General features: G+C 42.3%; 1 protein-coding gene across 1 annotated transcript in view; it reads right to left on the bottom strand.

The window, feature by feature from the left end:
* Positions 1-24062, bottom strand: part of syde2 (synapse defective 1, Rho GTPase, homolog 2 (C. elegans)) — a 44957-nt gene that overhangs the window by 7463 nt on the left and 13432 nt on the right. The window contains exons 4-7 of the mRNA XM_070832123.1: positions 15686-16827; positions 9877-10003; positions 1278-1459; positions 37-268 (exon numbers count right to left, since the gene is read on the bottom strand). Of these exons, the coding sequence (XP_070688224.1) occupies positions 37-268; positions 1278-1459; positions 9877-10003; positions 15686-16827 (1683 nt within the window). The remainder of the gene's footprint in view (positions 1-36; positions 269-1277; positions 1460-9876; positions 10004-15685; positions 16828-24062) is intronic.

Genomic DNA, 24062 nt, shown 5'->3' with positions numbered 1-24062 from the left:
ATTCACGAAAGATAGCATAACAGATAAAACAATCACCTGGCCAAAGTTGCAGCAGGTAGTGCAGGACTTCAATATGTTTTTTGAAGTGCAGCGCGCTGGCTAGCTCCTCAGAGTCGATGAAGACCCGGTTGGTGTGGCAGGACGCCTCCTGGCGCTGGCTGAGCAGCACCGGGCCGAAACACACCGCCAGGTTCTGACACGTCATCTTGTTCACTTCCTGGTAGGATGCTACCAACTTTAGGTGGTCAAGAAGCGTCCGCAGAGTCACCTGTTGCACATGTATACACACACACAAACACACAGGATGAAAACACAGACAAATAAGACATGTTATTATCATGATTAGTGCTTGTAGCAGCACCTCTGACTGCAGCAGAGCTACACTGTAAAAACTACTTCAACAAGGCATTTGTAGCTGTAAAATATTTATTGTAAGAAATTATGGGAAATTAAACTTTTAGCAAATAAAGCAGTATTCTAAGTTAATCTGACACTGCTATTTGTCTATCTGAGTTGTATTATCACATAGTGCGAGTGGGCTATGACTCCTCCTAAGCCTTAAGTCTGTATCATTGCCGCTACACAGACAACTAGTGAACCTCTCACCAGCTGCTGAGGCTGGTTGAGACACACTGCAGCTGTGATTATGACTACAGCCATGGGATGATTCTGTCGATGTGGTTGTGGCTGTAGCGATGGCTGTGTTTGTGTTGTTATGATCACGGCTAGGAGTGATCCTAGTTTATAATGGTGTAACACTGTGAACTGACATGGTTGTGCCGGTTGAGTGTTGTGGCTTAACGATGCATTTTTGCAACATTTAATACACATAGAGTCAAAGATTCAACCTCAAAATGCAGCCTTACACCAAATTATAATCCAAATGATAGGAAGAATTATATCTATGGCAAGAAGTAATGAGCAATGCATTCATTAAGTGTCATATCATCTGTCATGTTCTTCTTATTAACATTAACTGTGCCCCAGGGGGAATATGCAAATGCGGTTATCATTTATCTGAAAATAGTTCAATCACAGTGAAAAGGTGTAGAGAAAATTACTCCTGCACAGGCGTGTGGACTGAACGCCACCACTAATATCACCCGATGTAAAAGCCTGCGTCATAGGAGTTAAACAGTAGTGATCTGTAGCATTATCATCATGACCATCATTACCCACGCCACAATTATCCCTTTCACAACCACTTCTGTGACAGTATTTTAGCACTGGGATGACTGTGGGAGGCAGCAGGGGATGTTACAGTTTGTCTTCCTCACCCTCTCCACCTCGGGCAGGTTCTCCAGCAGGCTGACGGTGTGCTCCGAGTCGGCCGGGTCGTTCTCGCAGCCCGTTGCTCCTATCCGCAGAGGCCTCGTGGCCATGGACTCCAACACTGCCTCATACAGCTGCTTGGTGATGAGAGGGTAGGGCAGCTCTCGCAGGTAGTCCTTCAGTACTCCTGAAAAGTGGGAGAGAGAGAGAGAGAATATAGAATGAGAAACCCTGCTGCACCAAAATTCAGCGATTCAGGGGTCATTCGGTTTTCCCATAACTAAAAATTACTTCTTTTCCTCAACACAGGCAGCTTTCATACCTGACAAATCACTAACAATACATCTGTATGAAGTGTTGTCATTGACAAATAAAAAGCTTTTATTCTCCCTCTCTTTTAAACAACTGAACCTGGCGCACTCTCTTGGCTGCAAATTGAGGTCCCATTGTTTCCACGGGTGATCCTGTGGCGTCTGCTGAGATGCCTGATTGGAGTCGGGCGTGACTCGGCAGCCAAAAGTGTTGGGGGGCCTGGTGTCTGTGACTGCGCGTTCACACCTGTGACTTCAGCCTCCCGCAGTTCAGACAAAAGCTACGGGAAAACATGAAACCCACGCTGTCTGTCTCCACTAAGCCCCTGAAATATCGCTGGCATGTCTTTTCATCAAAGGCAAAGGGGGAGGGGGGGGGGGAAGAATAAATACGGGAATAAGAAAGGCTTTTGGCAGTGTGACAGCTCTTTGTGGTGAGTCTCTGCTCTCTTTTCCCTCTGCATGAAGCTGGATCAGTTTTCAGAGGCAGCTTATGGCTCTGTAATCAGCAGTATTGGTTATGCTCCAAACTAATACACACTGAATGTCTATGAGGGGCATGAAGAACTTTTTATACGACTTAGGGGCTGCTGTCACTGCAATGATCAAATGACCAGCTTGCTGTTTAGAAAAGCAAAGGACACACTTGACTGTTATTTCTCTGTTGTCCAAAAAGCAGCTTTTAGCATTGCTCTGCTGAAACAATGTAAGACTCACAGTGGACAGTTAAAAGAAAACGGCGAAAACTGATAAAGCAGAATCCAACATATCGTCTTTTTTATTCCATGCATTCTTCCTCCGCATCGACATCTACCTACCCACAATGCAACTCGACCGACGGCAATTCAGTCAAGATTCCGCCGTGTTATTCTAATAGCCTGAAGCAGAGATGACGACTATGTGGCAGAAAATGAGCCACAAATGGAGTGACGTCTGTGAGCCTGCTCAAGGCGATCACTTCTGTTGTGCTGCTGCGACTCAACACACATCAATACACTGAATCCATACAGGCCCACTGCACCACACAGCCAACGCACCGCTTGCAATTAAGCGCTTGTGTTCTGCACTGCTCATTGATATTTACAAACTGCTGCAACAGTCCCATCACGTCACTTCAAGATGGATTGTTTTGATCACTTGGCGTACTGCTATGGCTGCTGGCGTTCTACAACTTTGTGTTGGTGACTCTTCCCAAAAGGTTTATTCTGCACTGAGATGCCAGAGATCACAGCTTTTTCTACACCAAGCGCTTGTGCTAACATGCTGATCATATAGTCTTGGCTCTGCTCAGGATTGGCATGTTTGACACTACCAGTGCGTTATGATCCTGCCAAGGCTTGTATTCATATTTTAGTGTATATATTTTACTCAACAGCAGCTGGTATGTGCTTACTTTACATTTCTTCTTGTTACGTCTAAGCAGCTATGTATCTTTTCTGTGGTTTACAGTTCTCCTGCACTCTTCTGATCTCATTGTTATCAAAGCTTATAACCATTTCTAGTATGTTGCTGATGATCTTCTCCTTATCAACACGACATTTCTGCCCAAGCCATGAATATTTGTTATTTCAATTTAGGTAATAAAATACTTATCTGCTGCATAGCTGACATTCATTATCATCAAAAACTTTGCACCACTATGATATGATAATTTTTTCAAATACATTGCATATAGAGAGCACAACAAAAGTATGTTTGGGAATTTAAAACATTTGAAAAGATATGCATCTATGCCAAGCACCATCCTGTTTGTAGGAATTCCCAAAGTAGTGGCACAATCCCTTGAGCTTTTGTAACTGATACTGATTAAGATGCTGTAAATAGGGGCTCCTACTTTATCACTTCGACATCGCTGGATTATCTCCCATTCGCCCGAGGTGTTTTTCTTCTTTTTGCCTTCTATTTACAGCAAACTACAATACAATTCGCCGTAAATCCACTGACATCCCTTCATGCCCAGTAGGGAGAACGGAGGGCACAACTTAACACGCTCACTTTTTAATCCCAGTAAGTCCCTGCTCTGCTTTTTAAAGGAGCCTGGAGCTTAAAGCTTTTCAGTGTATTCTGTGTATATCCATCACCCATTAATATTTGGACAATAAAATGGACAGACAAATGTTTGATAATAAAAAAAACTAATTTCAGTGTGTTTAGGTGATGACACTTTAATTTCCTGTTTTCCGTTCCGACAGCTACCCGGACATAAGAGCTTTTGTGTGTGGGATTAGAGAGTGAATGAAGGATCTAAATTCAGTTCAGTGTTACACTACAAAGTCTCAGATTAGCATTAGGTTCAGTATCTGCACAGCGGCATTCAGCAATGACCAAGTTTACAGTGGGTTTACGGTAATCTTTCTCTAGGTGAGTGCTGACATTTTAAATTTACTGATCAAACCACAATACCACAAAACATTTTACAACAAATCCAACAGGTAGAAATAATTGAAATTATATACATTGTTATCATCACTTCTTTCTTTTCCGATGTCAAAAAGACATTTCCCACTTCTTCAGTATCGTTTAACCTGTTTGTCACCACAGAATTCAAAATTGATCATAACTGGGATCATTATAATGTGATGCACTCAGTCACAGAATATCAGGAGTCTTATTAGGATATTAATATTTATATTTAACTCTGGTGAGCCCAACAGTGCCATCACCTAGTCAAAATAATTTAATAGTTCAATATGCTTAAACTAATGACCTGCAAAATTAACGAAAATTAATTCCCACCAATCTCTTTGGTGCTAATTATCAAAAGCTGGCATACTAACATGCTAAACTAAGATGGCTAACATGGTAATTATACCAGTTTACCTGCAGCATGTTAGCTTTGCAACTATTGTTACTCCTTTCTATGTTTTCTTTGTTGTAGTTTGAATGTAGCTCATTGAAGGTGTTCTCTATAGTTGCATATATATTTCTTGTAATACAATACTTAAATATTCCATACAAACTCAAGTCCCAGACTGTAAATGTGAAGTGAATCTGTCGCTATAAAAATAAGATTCACTTGAAAAACTTGAAAAAGTTCTAAAAAGTGTTATATTGCATTTGAAGCCCCTCCACTACTTTTTCCTCTGAACTTGAGATTCAGCAAGTCCAGAGAGACACACACACATATACAGAAAGAGAGAGAGAGAGAGAGAGAGAGAGAGAGAGAGAGAGAGAGAAAGAGAGAGAGAGAGAGAGAGAGAGAGAGGGAGAGAGGGAGAGAGATTGTGCATTCCTGAGGTGGCTCTGAAGAAAAACAACTCATACCCAAACAAGCACACAGGCGTACTTTGTAAGCCCTCCCATCTCAGGTAGGCCAACACAATGATAGCTCTAAGCCAGCAGGGTCAGACTTTAACACTGCTTCAGGCAAACATGCATTTAAAACCCCATAAAATGTCCCTGCAATTAGACATGTCCCCTGTGCCCTGGGAGCCGGCAGTGCTGATCTGTGGCGGCATGTTTCCATCTTGTTTTCAGTTGTGATTCACATTCCTCTGTAATCATTTATCTTCATCAGGTTTCTTATGAAATCTGGTACGAGCAGAATGCGATAAGGACACATAAACACACGATACATTCGCTCTTCTTAAACGCTCCACGCTTAACATGCTGATTTCCAAAACAGATTACACAGAAATGCTTGGCGAACATCCGGCGTATCCATTGTCAGTCTTTACTGAGACTTTACTGAGATAATAATAATCTGCTTGCTTCATCACAGGAAAACAGACTACCTGGAGGCTTATCCTGTCAAAAGCAAGGCTTTTCTGTTATGCGAGTATGTAAATGAAATTCAGAGAGGTACCATTTGGCCTGCTTTTTTTTTTTTTTTTACCTCAAAATGGAAACTCAAGCATGGTAAACCCTCTGACCTTCCCTGTGCTGTGAGGCAGATCATCTAGACAAAACAGCAGCAGGACTGTTTTTACGTTAGCGCTGCTTTATGATACAAAACATCTTCTTTATACCTTACGTGGAATACGTGGCCAGCTAACACGTTTCGGCTCTTTCCATTTCAGCAATGTTGTCAGTCAAAACCTTGTGTATGCGCATGTGCACGCGGGCTTGTGTTTGTCAGAAGTGAGGAGAATACAGCCATTCAGGTAAATCATTAGCTGGCTATGAGTCAGTGCTAGTGTTTACTTTTGTGTCTTAGCCTCTGTTGGTGCCTGATCCACACACACACACATTCATATATATACATGCTTGGCGAAACATGACCACACACACACACACACACACTCGCACACACACACGTACACACACAAGGTCATGGGCTCAGGGGTGAACAGGTGTGCTTCCTCTGCAGGTGCTTCCCCTTTTTTCACAGCCACGCTGACAACAAGCACAAGCTGGGTGTCTGTTCTCTCACATTTAAACTGTTGGGTTTTGGCTTCATACCAGAGGAGATATGAACCACACATACATTTATCTCCACCCACATGTATTCCTGATTAAGGCCGAGCAGTCCTGCAATCAAAAGCAGCTCAGCAAAACAGAAAACAAACCCCTGAAACTGTGCTTCAAAACATGCAATTCAAGCCACAGATGATAGCAGCTAAAAGCATTTATAGGTAAATGGTGTTTTTTTTCAAATCAATTCAGACTTTCAGTGTTCCAAATGTGCCACCAAACACTACAAGGCACACAATGCACTGGGGCACGGCTCTACCTTTGACCTCTTGTTCAAACAAAGCGGAAGGTCACTCCTCTTGTCAGTGCTGCAGTCAACGCCTCGCCTGGAGAACAAATGGGGGTTTGTTCTCCGTCCTGCCCCCTCCCTGCTGTCCTGCACGCCCCCACAGCACTAGGGGGGGCCAGAGGAGATGTGTGTGCTGCTGCCTTGTCCGGTGGCACGGTAAAGCTTTACACTGTGGTTCTCACCAGCTTTTCCGTAGCCCCCGAAAACCCAAAGTGAGCAAAACCCCACTCCTAAGTCTGGAGACAGTGGCGCTCTCAGGCTACATGTGGATTCAACAGAAATATACCTGCAACTCGTCTTTGATTCCCGACCCGCAGTTTAAGAAATATTCTGACACCCACACAGGCCTGCAGCTCTTTGTAAAGTGGTTGCCTGCTTCCCCGGCCGGCCCAGGGTTCAGCTAATCCCCCATGCGTGAGCCAAATACCATCTGTGTTTGTTCGGCAACAAAGGGGGCACTTGTTAATGACTTTCCATGTCTTCACTGGAGTACTGCCGAGGGTGGGGGGCAAAGTAGAGAAGTAGGCTATGGAAAAGAGGAGTCAGGCAGGGCAAATTAAAGACCACAAACTATGATCAATAACTGTTCTGAGCCTTCAGCCAGGAGGGTTTGGGACACACTGGTTTCATTTTCTGAGGACAGACAATAGATATCTGAACCAGTTTCCCATCATTAGGTCACTTTAGAAGATCTGTTTCCACACAAAGGCCAAAACAGGTTGAGTTGAGGGCTTAATCATTAGTAAAGGTTGTTAAAGTGGTTCACTGTGCGTTTGTTTTATCCACCCTGGATGACCTGTAATTAAACTCATGTTGTAAACATTTTCACATTACGCTGCTCGTGTCACTTGCACGTACGCTGATGTGGCTGAAGTAACTGCTGATGTCACCAATAAAGCTGCCAACCAGCCCTATAAGACGTCACTATCTGACCTCCATCAACACTCGGAAACATTTTAAGTCTCTACACTGAATTTACCAAATATTTCATTGATCTTTCTGATAATGCTTACTAGTCAACATCTACACTGTCTAAAACCTCAAAGTGCTGCTCTAGTGAGACTTCTACAGAACTAATAAGGGGTATATTCAGTATATGTCATTGTGATTAAATAGGTCAACATTTTGGGATCTATGCAAATTAGCTTTCAAAGTGTGTTCAAAGAGCTTCAAAATCTTCTGCTCTGATTCCTCTACCTCACTTATAGAGTTATGAAAAACGTATTGACTCGAGACCCTGATGAGTTGGTAGATGATCGCCAGGCGTTGTTGGGAATGATGAACCCTTGTGGTCCACCTCCACATCACCCACCCAGCAGCTCAGACTCCTCCTGTGACTGAAGAGTCACACATGTTCACTGAACAGTTTAACTACAGATTAGAAAACTACTGAACACAAACTGCATAAGTCTCACAGCGTCTCACTCACATTGATGACACTTTTCTGGTTCTTTTGGGTGAATTGTGATTTGAAACAGAGTTGTGACTTGAAACAATGGGGGGGCCGCACACTGAGCATGTTTTGCAAGCTTTGGATTGAACTCTGATCCCTGGATAATCCCTTTCACTACCTCCTCTTTTAAATTAGCCATTTGACACGCCAGCCCTCTTAGCTCATCCGTTTGCTGTTTGCTTATTAGCCTCTAGTCAGATTCCACAGTACAGAGACTCCATTTTTTAAATTTTAAATTTTAAAGAAGTAGAATATAACAAGAGAGGACACTTCACTTCAATTATTAATTCAGATTAGAAGGCATTTCTTGAGACATGAGGTAGTTATATTTCAAAATACTGGCAAGAAAAAGTAAATGCAGACCAAATGTTTCAAAAACGTATGTTTTAAGACTAAACCCATGATTATATCCCAGATGGACATTTTTGCACACACCATAAACCCCTCAACTGCCTCCCTTCCCCCTCTCTGTCCTCTTCCACTCACTCAGGCCCATCTGCAACAGCAACTCCGCTTGGTGGAGCAAATTTAGGCAGCGAGCAAAAACCAACAATCCACGCTGGTGCTGGCCCTTTTTTTCTAACCCGCTCAACTGTTAACTGTGTTCTTTGCCCTGCCATGCAAATGCATGTGGATCAAAGCAGGCATGATAGGACGACGCCTATACGGGGCCTCTTCCCAAAACCAACAGCAGCTCCTACAATGCCCAGGGGTTTCCATGGTCTTCCTCTTTTTGTGGGAGAAACAAAAATCATGACCAAGTCATTTTCTACAACTTTGCCTCCCCCCTCATCTGTCGCACTGCTGGTGTCATTACTCAATCCAGTGACACGGCTGTTTTTGTAAGCTGAAGACTGTGAGATGTGCTGCAACTCACTGTTTCCATTTCTAATTTAACAGCAGCAGAGCGGAAAGAAGCTGCAACTCACAGGAATCTGGACATTCAAATAATCAGACATTAAAGTTGCAGTGCTGCTTGTGGGACAATCAAACGACTTTTACACTCGATTCTATACATTCGACAAAACAAAGTCTTGACTAGAATGTGACCTAGAAGGGACGGTATAGAGCATGTCTCAACCACAAACCTGCAGGAGAAAGAATGACCTGAATGTACAGCATGGTCTGATCTGCATGTGTGCGTGTGTGTGTGTGTGTGTGTGTGGGCCCTTCCCTCAGGCAATGGCCTATACTGTTAGTTGACTGCTGGAATGCTTTTACTACAAACAGCAGACTCACACACACACTAGTGTGTAGACGTGCATATGTGCTGACCTATCTGCAATGGACACACCAGTTCAGACACGTTCACTGGGCCAAACACTGGATCAATACTTAATCCAGACTCCATTTGAGTAATGTTCTGTTTGTTTAGTTATTAATGTAGATGTGCTACAAAGCCTTGGACTCTTAATTACATGATCAGTGTCCTTCCTCCTATCCTGTTTAATCTTTTAATTTGTTTGTTTTAAAATGTTTTAATTCTGTATTTGTGACTTTTGCCTAAAAAGTGCTGCATAAAGTTCACTATCATAATACATGACAAACACCTAACATAAAGTTCCTAATATTATTCTGACAGAATGTATGATTTTAAGGATTGAAAATGATTGAAATAATTCAATAAAATAAATAGTCCTGACCCATAATTCATAAATACCTTTCTACAGAGCATCTCAAAAATGTATTACAAAATCTTTCAGTTCACTCAAAACTCAATAACAGAGCTGACAGAGCTGAATTTGACAGGTCAAATCAACTACAACAAGAGCTAAAACGAACGTTCATGGGGGATCTGGGAAATTGTAATGGGCATTTCAATAGTTTCTGACATTTTATGGATCAAATGATTAATCTACGGAGTAAATGGTGAATAATTGCTAGTGGAAATAAAATGTTAGTTGCAGCCCTGATCAATCAGTTTTATCTGGAAACTTCAACAAACCTAATGTATGTATGTATGTATGTAATATCCTAATCAAATACGAGTAAGATTTTTGCAGGCAAACAGAGGATCCTGAGAGCAGAGGGACACCAATGCTCTTTGGAAAAGCCATCTCGTTAATTATACTGAGTGTGTGTGGTGACCCAGTGCTTTATTGGTGTCTTATGTTCTCTGTTACCAGGGATCAGTTTACCTGTGATGACGTTAACGTCAGGATACATGTTTTCACACAGATCCACGCCGTGGCTGTCCCTCTCAAACGCCTCACGTAGCTCCTTCTTTACAGCTGCAGATCCACACAGGCGATAGAGACCCACCACCTGGACACACAGACACACAAGTAGGTCAAGTAAATACAACATTTGACAGAGAGGCAGACATGTTTACAACCCTATCGATCAAGGTCTATGTCTGCACTCAAACAATGTGCTGGACAGAAGCCAAAACTACTTTCACAGAAAACCCACGTGTCTCAAAATTGACTCGACTTGACTGACCAGCAGCTGCCTCCCTTCAGTGGAGACAGACTGAAGACCGCCTGTTATAGCACGTTCGTTTTAAGCATTTAAAATGACACATAGCTTCGTAGATTTTAAAAACCTCTGATATATGATCTAAAAATATAAGTATAAATCTGACATGCTGGAATGCAGTGCAACAGAAAGAATCAAAAGTCAGCATAATGATTCTGACTCTGTAATGTCACAGAAATGTATTGCCAGAATAAGATAATGGAAATACCAGACCATCTGCACATACTTGTACTGAATAAAGCAAAAGTGCATTTTATTGCTTTTAAATTTAACATTTGTAAGAAGAATATTGTGCTATTTATTCACTTATGCATACACTTTAAAGCAAGACTAGCATTTGCTGAACAATGGCCACTTATAAATATAGTCACAGTAACACATGTATTGAAAAGTGTCATCAGCAAACAGAATGAGTGGGCCTAATGTCAGTTACACAGCAAAGTCTGGCTAAAGTTTGTCATTGTTAGACATCAGTGACAAGTCAATTTTACTGTAGGAGTAAAATTCCTGAGTAGACTGAAACAGTACATTTTACTGCGTACAAACTGTAATTTTCAATTTTAAGAGGAAGATTTGTATTTTTCTTTAATAAAACATATATTGTCTGACTTTAAAATAATACGGTGCATTAAAGACTTGTAGCATGTAGCATCGCTTAATTTATCTGAAAGTAAACAAAGGAAAATGTGCTCTCAAACTAAACTCAGAGGTGTGATAAAAGTGTCACATCCTTATGACTGAATGGATAAACACTGAGCTCTTCTAAAAACCCAGCTGACAGCTGAGCATTAATAATGGAAGTACTGCGCAATAAACCTTTAATGTTTCTTTGCCTAAGCCTTCAGAGTGTGACCTAAAGGAACTCTTAGCAATTTCCCCAAGAAGTTGACATTTGATAGGTGAAACTTGGCACCAATGGTCTCCTTGTTATGTTGGGATTAGGCCTTGCTACAGACATACCATAATTTCTCCTACATGTGTCTGTCTGGTATGTGGCGTAGCAGACCAACTGGTGTGGTTGCCCTGGTAACGTGTTAAGTCAGTGGGCTGTGAATGGCGGGTCGGGTCCGGTTCCACACAAACACAAATACTCACACACGCACATATACACACACACTGCTGGCCTTTCCGGGCTCCAGCGTAGGAGCACTATAATGTCTCCCCACCAGACCAACTATTTGTGAGCTCTCCTCGTCGAGTTGAGCAGTGTTTTCTAAACCTCACACGAGAGGGAGAGAGGAGGACAGATTAGGCAGGGATTTGGCTTTGTGTGAGAGTAAACAGAAGTCACTGGGCACAATGAACAACAAGTCCATTCAGAAAAAAAAAAAGAGTCTCTCTTTGGGGGTGAGCCGAGCGCAGGCGGGGAACAGCTGTTAGCAAAAAGAGGGCTTGCACTTATGCACTGTGGCTGCCGGGCAACACAAAATGCAGCACCAGCCAAGAACTATATGCAGAATAAAGTAGACACAATGACCACAAAACCCAATGAGTTCCCTCGACAGGAATGAGGAATGTGGATGCTCAATGACTGTAGAACCAGTGATGGGATCAGTTTTTTTTTTTTTCTTGGCTCGGATTAGCTTAAAGACTTTATAGAAACATCAAAGGAGAAGAAAGAAAAGTGCATTTGACCGTACTAATGCTCTTGAGTGTTTGACCAAAGTCAGGACTCCAAGTTGTTGACTTCCTTCCTTTAAAAATGACCCACCTTTCTGATAGACACTAGCAGAGACATCATGATCTGTTCTCACCTTCATGACAAAATGACAGAGCACCTTCCTGACATGACTCAGTGATTCCACACATAGATATGTCTCAGAGCAGACATGCATGTATGCAAGTGCATGACTACAAAAAAAAACAATATATGTAACCAAGTACAATGATTACTTTCATTATCAGTTGATCTGCTGATTATTTCCTTCATTTTTGTTCTATGAAATGTAGAAAATTCAAGGCATAAATGTAAAAAACTCAAGGCGACATTTTCAAATATCTATTTTTGTCTGACCAGCAGTCCAAAACCCAAAGATACTCAGTTTACAAGTCCTATCAAATGACAGACTTTAACTGGGTGATTTTTGTCTTTTTTGCTTCAGAAATCACTCAAATGATTGGTTATCAAAATAGACCATCAGTTTAACTTTATACGGTTTGACTCATGCCAAGTGCGTATAATGTTAATATCCAGGAGAAGTCTCTACATACAGCCTGTAAATCAGAGGGAAATTAAAAGGAGTCACAACTTAACATCTTGTAATTTTTAATGATGGTTTAGAGCTGTTAAGTCGTGCTATATAGATATTTATAGATTTTATTTAAAATTCAACAGCCGATGAGATTAATGAGAAAAGTTATTAAGGGATCCACCACTGACAGGCACAGTCAAGCGTCTCTCGAGCTTATGGTCATTAAGTCTTCAACTGCAGAGTAATTTATTATCCATTGCTGATGTAGGCTGTGAGAAAAGAAAAATCTTCAACTTACAGCTGTTGTGCAGCAGTGCTACCAGTCTCTCTTGTGTGCCAGATGCCACATATGGCTCAGGTAATGTTGCAACTTTATATTTAACAATCATGTCATGTTATGCAAATATTCCATAATGGCATATTGACATGACAGATATTTGAGCTTGAAAGCCCAAAACATGAAGCCAGCAATGCTACTGATTCAATGTCTCAAAAGGGTTTTAGTCTGGAGGTCACATCTACGTCATGTCAAAACTTAAATCTTTACCAATTCAATGCTAAGAAGTCTGTTCTGCCTAAAATACTGCCTCTGTATTGCCATGCACAACATGCCACACCATCCTTTACCGTCATGTGTGGTTGCATGTGGGTTACTGGGATATATCCTTTTAAAAAAGATGTCTTTTTAATGGATATAGAGTGCTCACATACATAACTCCAGTCTCTGACACAGGCATTGTCTGCAGTCTTTTCATAACACCCACAATCATCCAGTGTCTTAAAAGCTTGGAGAAGCCCTTAGGACACTCATTTCTAAGAGACTCTGAAAAAGGGTCTCCATCAAACCTCCACATAATCATTTGTAAAGCCACACCGCTACACGTCTGGCCTTGCGTGCTTCAGTGACACAACCTGCAAATTCCTCTGGGATCTGGTGTCAACCCTGTTCTAACCCTTGTCCGCCTGCAGCCTGGGGGAGCCCTTACACTTGATCTTAGACTGATACCTTGTGCAAAGTCTACTCTGCATCTATGTAATGAAAGAAGGCAGCAAAACGGGGGAGGGGAGTTAGATGAAACACTGTGAGGGACAGGAGACAAAACCGTGTCAAAAACAAAGACAGATGGAGAAACAGGTAGACAAGGAGACAGAAACAGATAGGGATCACGATGTGGCAAGACAAAGCAGAGTGAATTACATAAACAGAAGAAATCTGAGCTAACAGAGTGAAAACTATTGGTTAAGTAAGGCTATAGTTGGCCCATTAAGAGGGCAGTCAGGTGAGTTTGGCCTCAGTGCAGTCTAGACAGCTTCTCCAGAGTGACAGTCAGAGATTAGTGACCTGAGAGGCCACCAGCTGTCAAACATCTGGGAAGTGCGAGGTACAACACAAATGTGTGACTTGCAGAAGTAAGCGTAACACAACCAAGTGTGTCAAGCATTCCCCTAAAATGTACTTCCACACTTTCATTAAATGTATGTGATGTCAAGTTGATCAAGAAGACTGAAAGTTCCCTCTACTCACTGAGGGGCTCCAAGTGAGAACACTGCGATTAAGAATCTCATTTAGTGTGGAAATGATTAGCCCATTTATTGATTTATTACTCACCAGCAAATTAATTAACACTATCGACCAAAAAGAATGAAATTTCTCTTTGGTTCCAGCTTCTCAGAGGTGAGAATTTGCTGCCTTCTTTGATATCTTTTAGATTTGAATGTCTTTTTAGAATAAAGCAATCTTAAAGGTAATATCTTGGGGTTTTAAACTCTTGCTTGGAAAAATAAATAAATGACCAAATAAATAAACTGCATATTAATGGCTGATGAAAACAATCACTAGTTGATATATCCTAATCTTAGGCACAATCAAAACTAAATTCACAGCCGATGAGAAGAAAAAACATGCAATGAAACCTGACCTCTTAATTTGACATCAGCGAATAAAATAATTCAAACTAATAACTATCAGATTCGATGTTACTATTCCTGCTTGAAGCCCAACATGCCGCACAAGTGGCCAAGGGCGGGGTTTGATTTGACAGACGGGGTCCTCGGAGAGGCCTAATGTTTGCCTGTCGGCCCCAGGCACCCGCTGGCCCTGGCATGCCCCCCTAGAGTGATCAGTCAGGAACAGTGGCCAGACACTTTTACTGCCGCTGTCTCAGCTCTAATTAGGAGAAACTCCGCCGCCTCTCTCTCTTCTCTCTGGGCTTCAAAGGGCAAATGAAATGTAGAGGGGGGGACAAAACAGGAGATGATCACATGATCCGGGCGAGCACTCCACTCCACCATCATCACCACCTTGTCAGTCTCTTTACTCTGAGTCTTTTTGCCTCCCTGGATAAAAGAGCCAGTTGCCCCAGGAGGGCTCAGAGACATCATGAAGCGCGGTGCATCTCTTCTATCCATTCAGCTCATGCCAGTCATCCAGTATTATAACTGGCTGCAGGGCGAGCGCTCGTCTCACGGCATACTGAACTAAAAGGATACCATGAATGATTATTCTCTCTCTCTATTCTTCTGTGTCAAAGAGAAATGCATTATATAATTGTATCCAACCGGCCTTCTTTTCAAATAAATCCCCATTTGCTCTGCTTCCATCCACATGTACTGTGATTACATACACGTGTCCTCAAAAATGTGTATCATATAGGTCGGCAGCAGGTCACTTTCATATTATTTGGCAACAATTCTTTTTAATCAACCTCCTGTTTCAATGTTTTTTCAAGCAAAAATGCCAAAACATTCTTTGTTTCTAGCTTTGAAAAAATGTGACACTTTGCACCTTTTCTCTACTTATTTCATTGTGAATTTAATAACTTTGGATTTGGGACTGTTAATAGGATACAATAAGACATTTGATGATGTCGCTTTGCACTCTTGGGAATTAATTTAATGAATGAATTTCAGAAAACAAATTAATGGATCATAGAAATAATTATAAGACCTGAAATCATTGGTCAATTAATTGGTTTAAGATCATGTTAGGGTTTATTGTTTTGCCTTTTCATATCATTGTAAATTGAATATAGTGTGATTTGAACTGTTAGTCAGAAAAAGTGATCTGAAGACCTAACCTTGGGCTCTGGAAATTGTGGATGTCATTATTTTCATCAACATTTGTCACTATTTCGTGACATTTTATGGTCTAAACAGTAAATTGGGGAAATAAAAGCTACAGCTTTAACCATGCATCATCTGGTTAATCTGTTGTGTGCAGGTGAAATGGAACCTTGTTTTCTCCAAGCAAAACTCTTTCAGCCACACAGAGACTCACCTGGCAGCCTCTCTTTTCGATCTCGTTGATGCACTTGCTTATAAGCAGCGGCACCATCAGTCCTGTGTTTTCCCTCTCCACCACCCGCCACGCTTCCACGGTGAACACCTGGGGCTCCCTCTCTCCGTCTGGCCCACCGTCCAACGAGTTCTGCCACTGCTCCATCAGACTCAGCTTGACGTAGATCAGCCCCCGCGGCTCCAGCTTCACCGCTAGCTGGTGACAACGCGTCACCCGGAAGAGAGCAGGCAGAACCACTGTGCCGTGGCAGCAGACACGGTTACGTTTCGGCGTGGGTTCCCAGCTGAACACCACCAGCTTCAGGTGCTGGGCATTCTCCAGCTCAATGTTGAAGGTGTGGTCCATATCTAGGAAGGTAGTTCGACATGTGAGGAGAGCAGTTCGGGCTTTGTTAACTGAGTCCACTTGGATGGCGCAATAGACATCTCGAGAGTCAATTCGGGGAGGTTTGAGGTCCTCGGCGCCGTAAAAGTGCAGGCTCATCAGTCCGGAGATGTACTGGCTGCACTTGGGCTGCTCTGTGAAGCTGTAATGGCGGAAAGCATCAATATCCAGCTCTGTGCCATTGAGTTTGGAGCTTCCGCCTCCCCCTTCTGCCTCCTTGCCTTTCCCTCCCTTCCCCTCGGCAGAGCCGTGCTTCCCAGATTTGGCCACCAACTCAGGCGAGTCTCCATCACTGAGGTAGCCACCTTTACTGGCGGACTTTGAGCTGCCATTACTTTTCTTCTTGCTGAAGCTGTGCTGTGGGGACACGCTGCTGTCCAAGTGGTAGCGTGAGATCACATTACGGCTGGCCTGCCCGCCCCCAGATGCAGCTAACCTGGGAGGACCCGAGGAATGGGGGGCGGCCTCCGATCCACTCCCATTGTTTCGGGGAGAATGGGCTCTGGGCTCTAAATGATTGCTTCCGTTGCCGTTGTTGCTGTTACTGCTACTCGGAGTCCCCTTGACGCTGAGTTTCCGGCTAAGCTCTGGAAGCTTCTTCATTTTCATGGAGATCTTCCTTACGGTTCGCGGGGACTTTATCTTGTCTGGGAAGGACCAGTTGATGGAGCTGCTCTTCTTGGCTGGGTTTGGGCTGGAGGGAGGGGAGCCTACTGCATTGGGCAGGTCAGGGCCATCTACAGAGGAAATAACAAGGCGAGAGAATAACTGATTAAAAGCAAAGCCAACACATTTTCAATTTAGATTTTTCTTTGGTTGACACTTTTTGCATTTTTACTACCACACTTTTGGCAGGAGAAATATTTAGAAAGCAACTTGTGGATTACTCTCAGAAACAAATGGGTACCACCAGTCACATGTTCTTAAAGTCACTGTAATCCCTGGTTTCACAAGACAAACCATCTCACTTTCATGATTACAAGTAACTGTTCAGATGTCCAGTGAAGACAGACAGTAAAGAGACGACTAAAACCAAAGGCAGAGTGTGCATGAGCCATAATTTACAGTCTCTCAGAAAAGCACTACACCTTCATGGCACATCATCAAGTGATTAGGTTTGCATGCAAACCAGTAATCCACTGACAGAGATACATTCAGCAGGCGGTGCTTTGTAAACACTTGAACACTATATAGTACAGTTATCATCTATATATGTAAACCTAGACAGCAATTTAGAAAATGAACAGTTTCAAAGAACAAGGTTGCTGAAATGGCGCCAATATCAAAAATGTAACTGTTCACGAAGAGTTTCCATGAGGCCCCTTTACTTAATGTGGGCTTCACTCAATCAAACACGAGGGAAATTGAGGTGGAATGTCTTTAGCTGCAGCTCCAGGAAAAACAGTTCTCTATAAGCACGGAAATGTCTGTCCAGAGACATCAACTGCTTCAGGGCTGAGCTAGAGTTACTCAGTCATTATTCAAGTTGAAAAGCATCCGTTTGGATTGGACCTTGTAGGTAGTTCTCCTCTAAATAGATGTACACAACATGAAATTTCATAGTCTAGAGTTCTATGCAGGAGTGGCAGGTATTGTTTAGTCTATAGGATGGAGATGTGTGTTTAATCCACATCAGTTTTTACAGGTCACTTTCCCAAAAACAGTTTTCCTGCGGTTGGGCTATTAATCTTGTAACATTTATAATCAATATCCTTATATTTACAATGAATCAAATGAGTACGTGTAACATGATGAAAATTATCAGCAGACTACAGTTCCCCTCGGCTCCACACAGCTTCTTAGTATCTTTCACCTTATTGTTTTGCAGTATTTCAGTTCGCTTTGACTGCTCTCGTCACTTCAGTTGCAAGTCGCTGTTTGCTATCAACCCAGCACCAAAGAACAGACAGACACGGTTAGCAAACTGGTGAACATATAGTGGAGCTTTGAGCAGCTAAAGAGCCAGAAATTTCCCTCAGGAGTTGGTGGAGACCAAAAAAAGAGTTAAAAGAAGAGTGAGTGTTGGACTTCATCAGGTGGACAGAAACGCAACTCAAAATCAGTGCTAATGTTGCTCTTTTTTAGCTGGAAGTGTAAATACGCAACTCTTTTCTGTCAAATTCACTATATCCACTTAAAAGGTTGTTAGTGTTTTCACCAAATCAGTTAATGCAGATTCAAGAGCCAATCAACAATTGCTGTCAGTTACTAATACCACTGTTAATATGGCTGGTTATTCATTTGCACACTGTACATGCAACCTCCATCCATTTGTATGGGCTGATCGTAACTGCCACAATGACGACAAACATTGTACCAATGTTGTTACTGCCCTGTGCATATGGTAAAAGCTCCATCACTGATGTAGATACTACTCCTTTTCCTCATAATCCTCCCATTATCTATGTGCCAAGGGACGAGTGAGAGAAACATTTGGCATAGAGCCAGCTCCGATGTGTGTGATTAAAGCAGAATTTGTCAAATTTTGGGCATCCTGCTCTTTGCCCCACAGAAAGCTTGAGTCTGTCTCAAATAGAAAAAATAAAAGCTATTTTCTACATTAAGTCTTTTAACAAGATTTCCTCCGTAGCTAGTCTGCCTTTTTTACACTTTAGAGGGAATACCTCGCTGCATGGATCCATGGGAGATTAAGGCTGGGCCACATGACTCAGCGGGACAAATTTTCTTTCTTCAAGCTTTCTGAAGAGTGCTTTCAGACCTGTCCTAAATAGTAAATAAGGTCTAGGGGCTGATGAGCTACTTAGACATTGAATACATTCATATAAACTGCTATTGATTTTGTATTTCTCCTTTCAAATATAAAAGTTTTTTTTGTTTTTATCAGCTAATTACTTTCTCTGAATAAATCTCGCAAACAAAAGAGTGATTCTGTAAAAGAGAGAAAAACAGAGAGCGAGAGAGATACAAAGTGGAAAGAAGAGAGAGAGCTTGACCCTGCCAACATCACCAGCTCTATTTTCAGAGGGGACCTGCTGTGCTATTCTGGGGCGAGGGCCCGCAAGTGAAAAGAGGGAAGCAGAGGAGGTGCAACAGGATGGAGAGAAGGGTAAGATGGGGGGCAGGAGCAGGGCAGGGTGTAGCCGGCAGATGGGGGACAAAGGCGCCCCTTGTCTAGGCACTCAGAGGTCTGGATGGTCGACTGGAAGGCTGGCAAGCTGGCTGGTGAATGTACAAATGAACATGGCTGTTCTCTCACATTCCTCACCAAACCATGTTTAGCCTCCTTTTCCCGCTGGCTGAGTAGCCTTCCCTGTCACGGCTTCCTGCCAATAATAGACACAGAGGCGCTCTGAGAGGGGAAAACATGGGTGGAGGGCACTGGAGGTGCTAACTCACCAAACAACATCTGGGGAGGGGTCGGCTACACAGAGACCCTGGTCAGGTCTGAAACAAGGTTTTCAGGAGTGAAATTCTTTGTGCGTGACACACAGTTTAACTCATTTTTGAGTTCTCTCACCATAATCTCTCTACATATTGTACTGAGTATTACATTATAGTACTAATTCAACTAATTACAGCTTGGGAGGTTTTGGGTTCACACAAACGAAGAGTTTGCATAACTTGTTATGCAATATGACTGTGATTACGATTGGATTTTTTTAATATCTTAGTTCATGGAATATAACCATAGTTTAACTTGGTTTCATTTAATAAAATATGCCAAATGCATTGGAGTTAAATGAAACATAATTGGATAAGTATGTGTTAAATATGATGTATTCTACAATATCAAAAGTACCCAGATTTTGAGAAGAATACACTCATTACAGTACAAGTGTTTACTTATTTGAGTGGGGTAAAATAGCTTTCTGAGTCTTATGACCAACATCATGCCCTCATCTCACATGTAAGAGCCTTCAAGAATGGGAATCAAAACAACTTCCATCAGTGTCCTGCTGTTGTCCCAGTTATTTGATAATCAACATGAATTGGAGCAACATCCACTAGCCCTGCAAGGCAAGTCTGCCCCTGACAAAGTTAATGACTGTGGCTTCACACACCACACACACACACACACACACATGCAGCTGTGTCCTCTGTAGCCTTTGGCCTTGTGGCAGCAGCCAGGAGAGTAACATGACACCTCACTAGCTGAGGTTCAGGGGCGATGGTTTGACACCCAACCCTCCAGGGCCATGTTCCTGGGTCAAAGGGCAAAAGGTCTGCATTTCTCTAGATGACACCTGAGCTGGGTAACTGTGCCCACCCCCAACACTTTACCATGCACTCACCATATTACTGTGACACAAAGAGAGAGTGCATGTAAATATGCATGCATAAACACAAACACACACACACGCCCTCCCTGACCCTGCAGCCCTCCTCAGGCACCAGGCCACTGACACCTCTGAACAAAGCCCAGGAATTTATGACGAGGGCTTTTCACAACACTGCCACCAGACAGGTGCAGGGTGTGTGTGTGTGTGTGTGTGTGTGTGTGTGAGAGAGGGGTGACCTGACCATTATCAGATATGCCTGACACATAGAGCCATTAGCATGAGCCACATTGTCACTCTAGCCCATAGTCAGATAATATGAAATGTCCTCCATTGAAACAATATTAGGCGTGAGGGCTACAACAATGCGAGAGTGTGTGTTTATGTGTGTGTGAGAAAGAGAGAGACACTGAGCGATCTGATAAGCCTTGAAGCGAGACAATAATCTGATGTCCCTGATTACCCCTGTAAAATCACTTGTATTCACTTGCGTGTGTGTGTCTGTATATGCAAGTCTCTGAAATGTGTGTGCTCAATGCAAGAACATGCAGGGTGTGCTGACAAACAAGGGGAGTGTAAATAAACCGGTGAATGGCATACTTGTCCTGTAGTTTCTTCACTCTGTGACCAAGGCCAGGCCCTGCTCTGCTTCCTCTCCTTTTGGCTCAAAACCATTCAGCGCTGGAAGGCCTTTAAGGGGCTGCGGGAGCCCGGCCGTTTCATTACAATGGTTACAAAACCCCTGCTAATATATCCAAGCATGCAGGCCTTCTCACTAGCACAACATGGCCCCCTGCCAAAGTAGCCCTCATGTAGCCTAGCTGGCCTACCACTGCAGGCATTCCTGCTCTGCTGTAACTCAACCAACAGAGTGGCTGCTAATTCTAGACAGCCTGCAGCCACACCGGCCTCGCTGCACTGCCACGTTCCAAACAAGGCACTAACAGTTATGTGATGAGTGTTGACGAATGACTTACTTCTATCTGAAAACAAGTTTATCAGTACTAAGAATTTCATAGAGATTACATTAAATTACTTCCTAATTATCAATATCAATAATAAAATAAACTTCATCACTCAGAAACTGATGAAATAATAATGATGCTGAAAAAACAATTATAAAAAAAAACATTCAAGAGTTCATTTTGCAGCTTTTAATAGTAGAGGCATCCACCTATATGAGGTAAAGAGGTTTTTATGAAATATAACATGAAGCTTATTAGGCTTCAGGGAAAATATGCAGTGGCGCTACATGACGCAGCAAAGGCATAAGCATATGTTGTGATACTCCACATCTGTAAACAGACTTTGCTGTGTAAAATTGGTGGAGTTTAAGGCTTATACAAACCAGCTGTACTGGTATCATCTACAACTGTGGCCGTTTACCACCAACTACACCAACCATCTCTGCTCTCCTAGTGGAAACTCTGCACTCGCTGGTTGCAGCTCCCTCAACTGTGAGTATTTGCTGCTTCTTATTACTGAACATTGAATATCTTTTGGTTTTGGACTCTTGGTCAAACAAAACAGGCGACATGAAGACATCATCTTGGAGTCTGGGAAGTTGTTGTGAGCATTTTTTTGCTATTTAATTGACTTGTGAAAATAGGTGTTGGTTGCAGACCTAACTAATAGTGCTTGAGTCTTGGAAAACCTCTCATCAAACACATGGTCAGCATAAGATTCCCTGTTGTGACCTCCATTGCATGCATGGCCAGTTAAGGAAGGATTATACATTAGTGTACATAGATCAAATTCTTTGCACATAAAAACAGAGACCAGAGCCGTTTTCTTCAGTTGCTCTGGTGATGACATGAATAACAGACCAGAATAAAGGAGCCATGAGAAAACCATGTGATCTGAACTTTACATCCAGTGCAGCGCTACAGAATCTGCTCTGGTTTTGAAGTGCTGCTCTCGCAATATCGCTTCTCTGAGCTGTCGACTTCCTCCAGACCCAACCATGTAATCGTCAAGTGAGATTAGATTCCAGGTTTCAACTCAGAGGTTTGAACTCTCATGTAACTTTAGCAGCTGGGGCCAATTCTCAAACGCAGCAGCCAGCGTGACCAAAACAACCCCCAGAAATAGCTCTGATCCCATTCTGAGCGCTGGCCAAGTCAGATTCCCCAAACAGGCGCTAAAGGGAACAAGAGATTGGGAACACAACATACTCACCACCCCCAAAGTCCATCAATCATTATTCTCCATACAAATAGAGCATTCAGATGGACAAAAAGTCAGTCAATAGGCAGCACACGAGGAGTCTGGAGTGTATCCGGTGAGGGAAAAAGAACCAGCCAGCCGAACAGAGGACAGCTATAGTCGCAGAGAGTCATCTACATCTGCATTGCTTCATTAATTCAGCAGACACTCTTATTCGTGCTCAATCAATGAAAGGCCTGTCAAACGTTTAGCCCTTCAGATAAAGTGGAATCTGTATGGGCTGATATTTTTGAAGAATTTAAAGTAGGAGACACAAGGGATGGGACTAAAATAGTAGAGTCAAGCACTTGGGCTGCACTCCTCGTTTTTTGTAGTTATAGACTTTATCAAATCTTACTTCGTGGGTACATTTACAAATAATGTGGCAACTTTGTGGTGGAACAAAAAGCACATCTACAAAGCCACAGTAAAGATATGACTTTACTACCAACAAACACACAATTCATGAGGTTCGGTTTGGTACAGCATTTCCAATTCTGCTAGTTTGGCTAGTTTGCTTTCACAAAGTATTAAAATACTGTACAGATATTCTATTCTATTTCTATTCTATATTATCTATTCTAGCTTTTTAACCATATTTCATGTATATTTTACAGCTTTGCTGACTTTGCATGCTGAATGCATCTTGTACATTTGATTAATTTGGGATTCATTTATTTCTTGCTGTTCCAGGCAGCTATAGTTTTCTTGAGTTATGTAATCCATCCTGGTGAAGATGAAGATGCATTATCATTACATGGAAAAGTAGTCTTCCAAATCAAATCAAAAGGTCTGTACTGCATTACAATAATGTTAACATTTCTTTCAATCAAAACAAAATATGCAGACTTGATGTTAACTGTAATGTATCAGAGAAATCAACTCCAGGAGTTTGTTAATTGGTTTTCATGGTCTTCAGGGAAAAGACATTCAGAAACCTAAAACTGCACTGCATGGTTTTCATGGTTAGCTTGTGATATTTGCGAGTTGCTGTAAATAAGCTAAAACATGCAAAACAACTGGTGTGACCCTTAATGTCATCAATGACTTAACACAGTGCCAAATACTATAATACTGTTCTCATGAGATTTTCTTTGGCCTAAAAAATTATTTGTGTTTCCTATAGCCAGTATCTGCAAGCCAGAATCTGTAAAATCATCATTCTGATCAATATTCTTACAATCACTGCAAAGATTTTTGTTAAATGTTAAAATGCACTTGTTTCCAAACAGACATCTCATGGATTGTGTGGTATTTCAGTGTATACAAGTCCATAAAGGTCTGACTTATAAGATAAGATAAGATAAGATATTCCTTTATAGTCCCATGACGGGGAAATGTACGTTACAGCAGCAGTGGGTAGCAAATCTGACAAATCAGTGTAGAGGACAGAAGTTTGATAGAAATGTTGTTTTGGTAATTATCCACGTCCCCAAACAGGCCCAGCGTGACCCTGTGGTGACGAGATGGGACACTGACTGCAGGGTGGAGTGAGCACCCACAGCAGGCTCTTGTCCTTTTCACTCCTG

Source organism: Pempheris klunzingeri, chromosome 6 (genome assembly GCF_042242105.1).
Source record: "Pempheris klunzingeri isolate RE-2024b chromosome 6, fPemKlu1.hap1, whole genome shotgun sequence".
NCBI lineage: Eukaryota > Metazoa > Chordata > Actinopteri > Acropomatiformes > Pempheridae > Pempheris > Pempheris klunzingeri.
The sequence above is the reverse complement of the archived record's forward strand: the minus strand, read 5'-3'. Positions and strand labels throughout refer to the sequence as shown.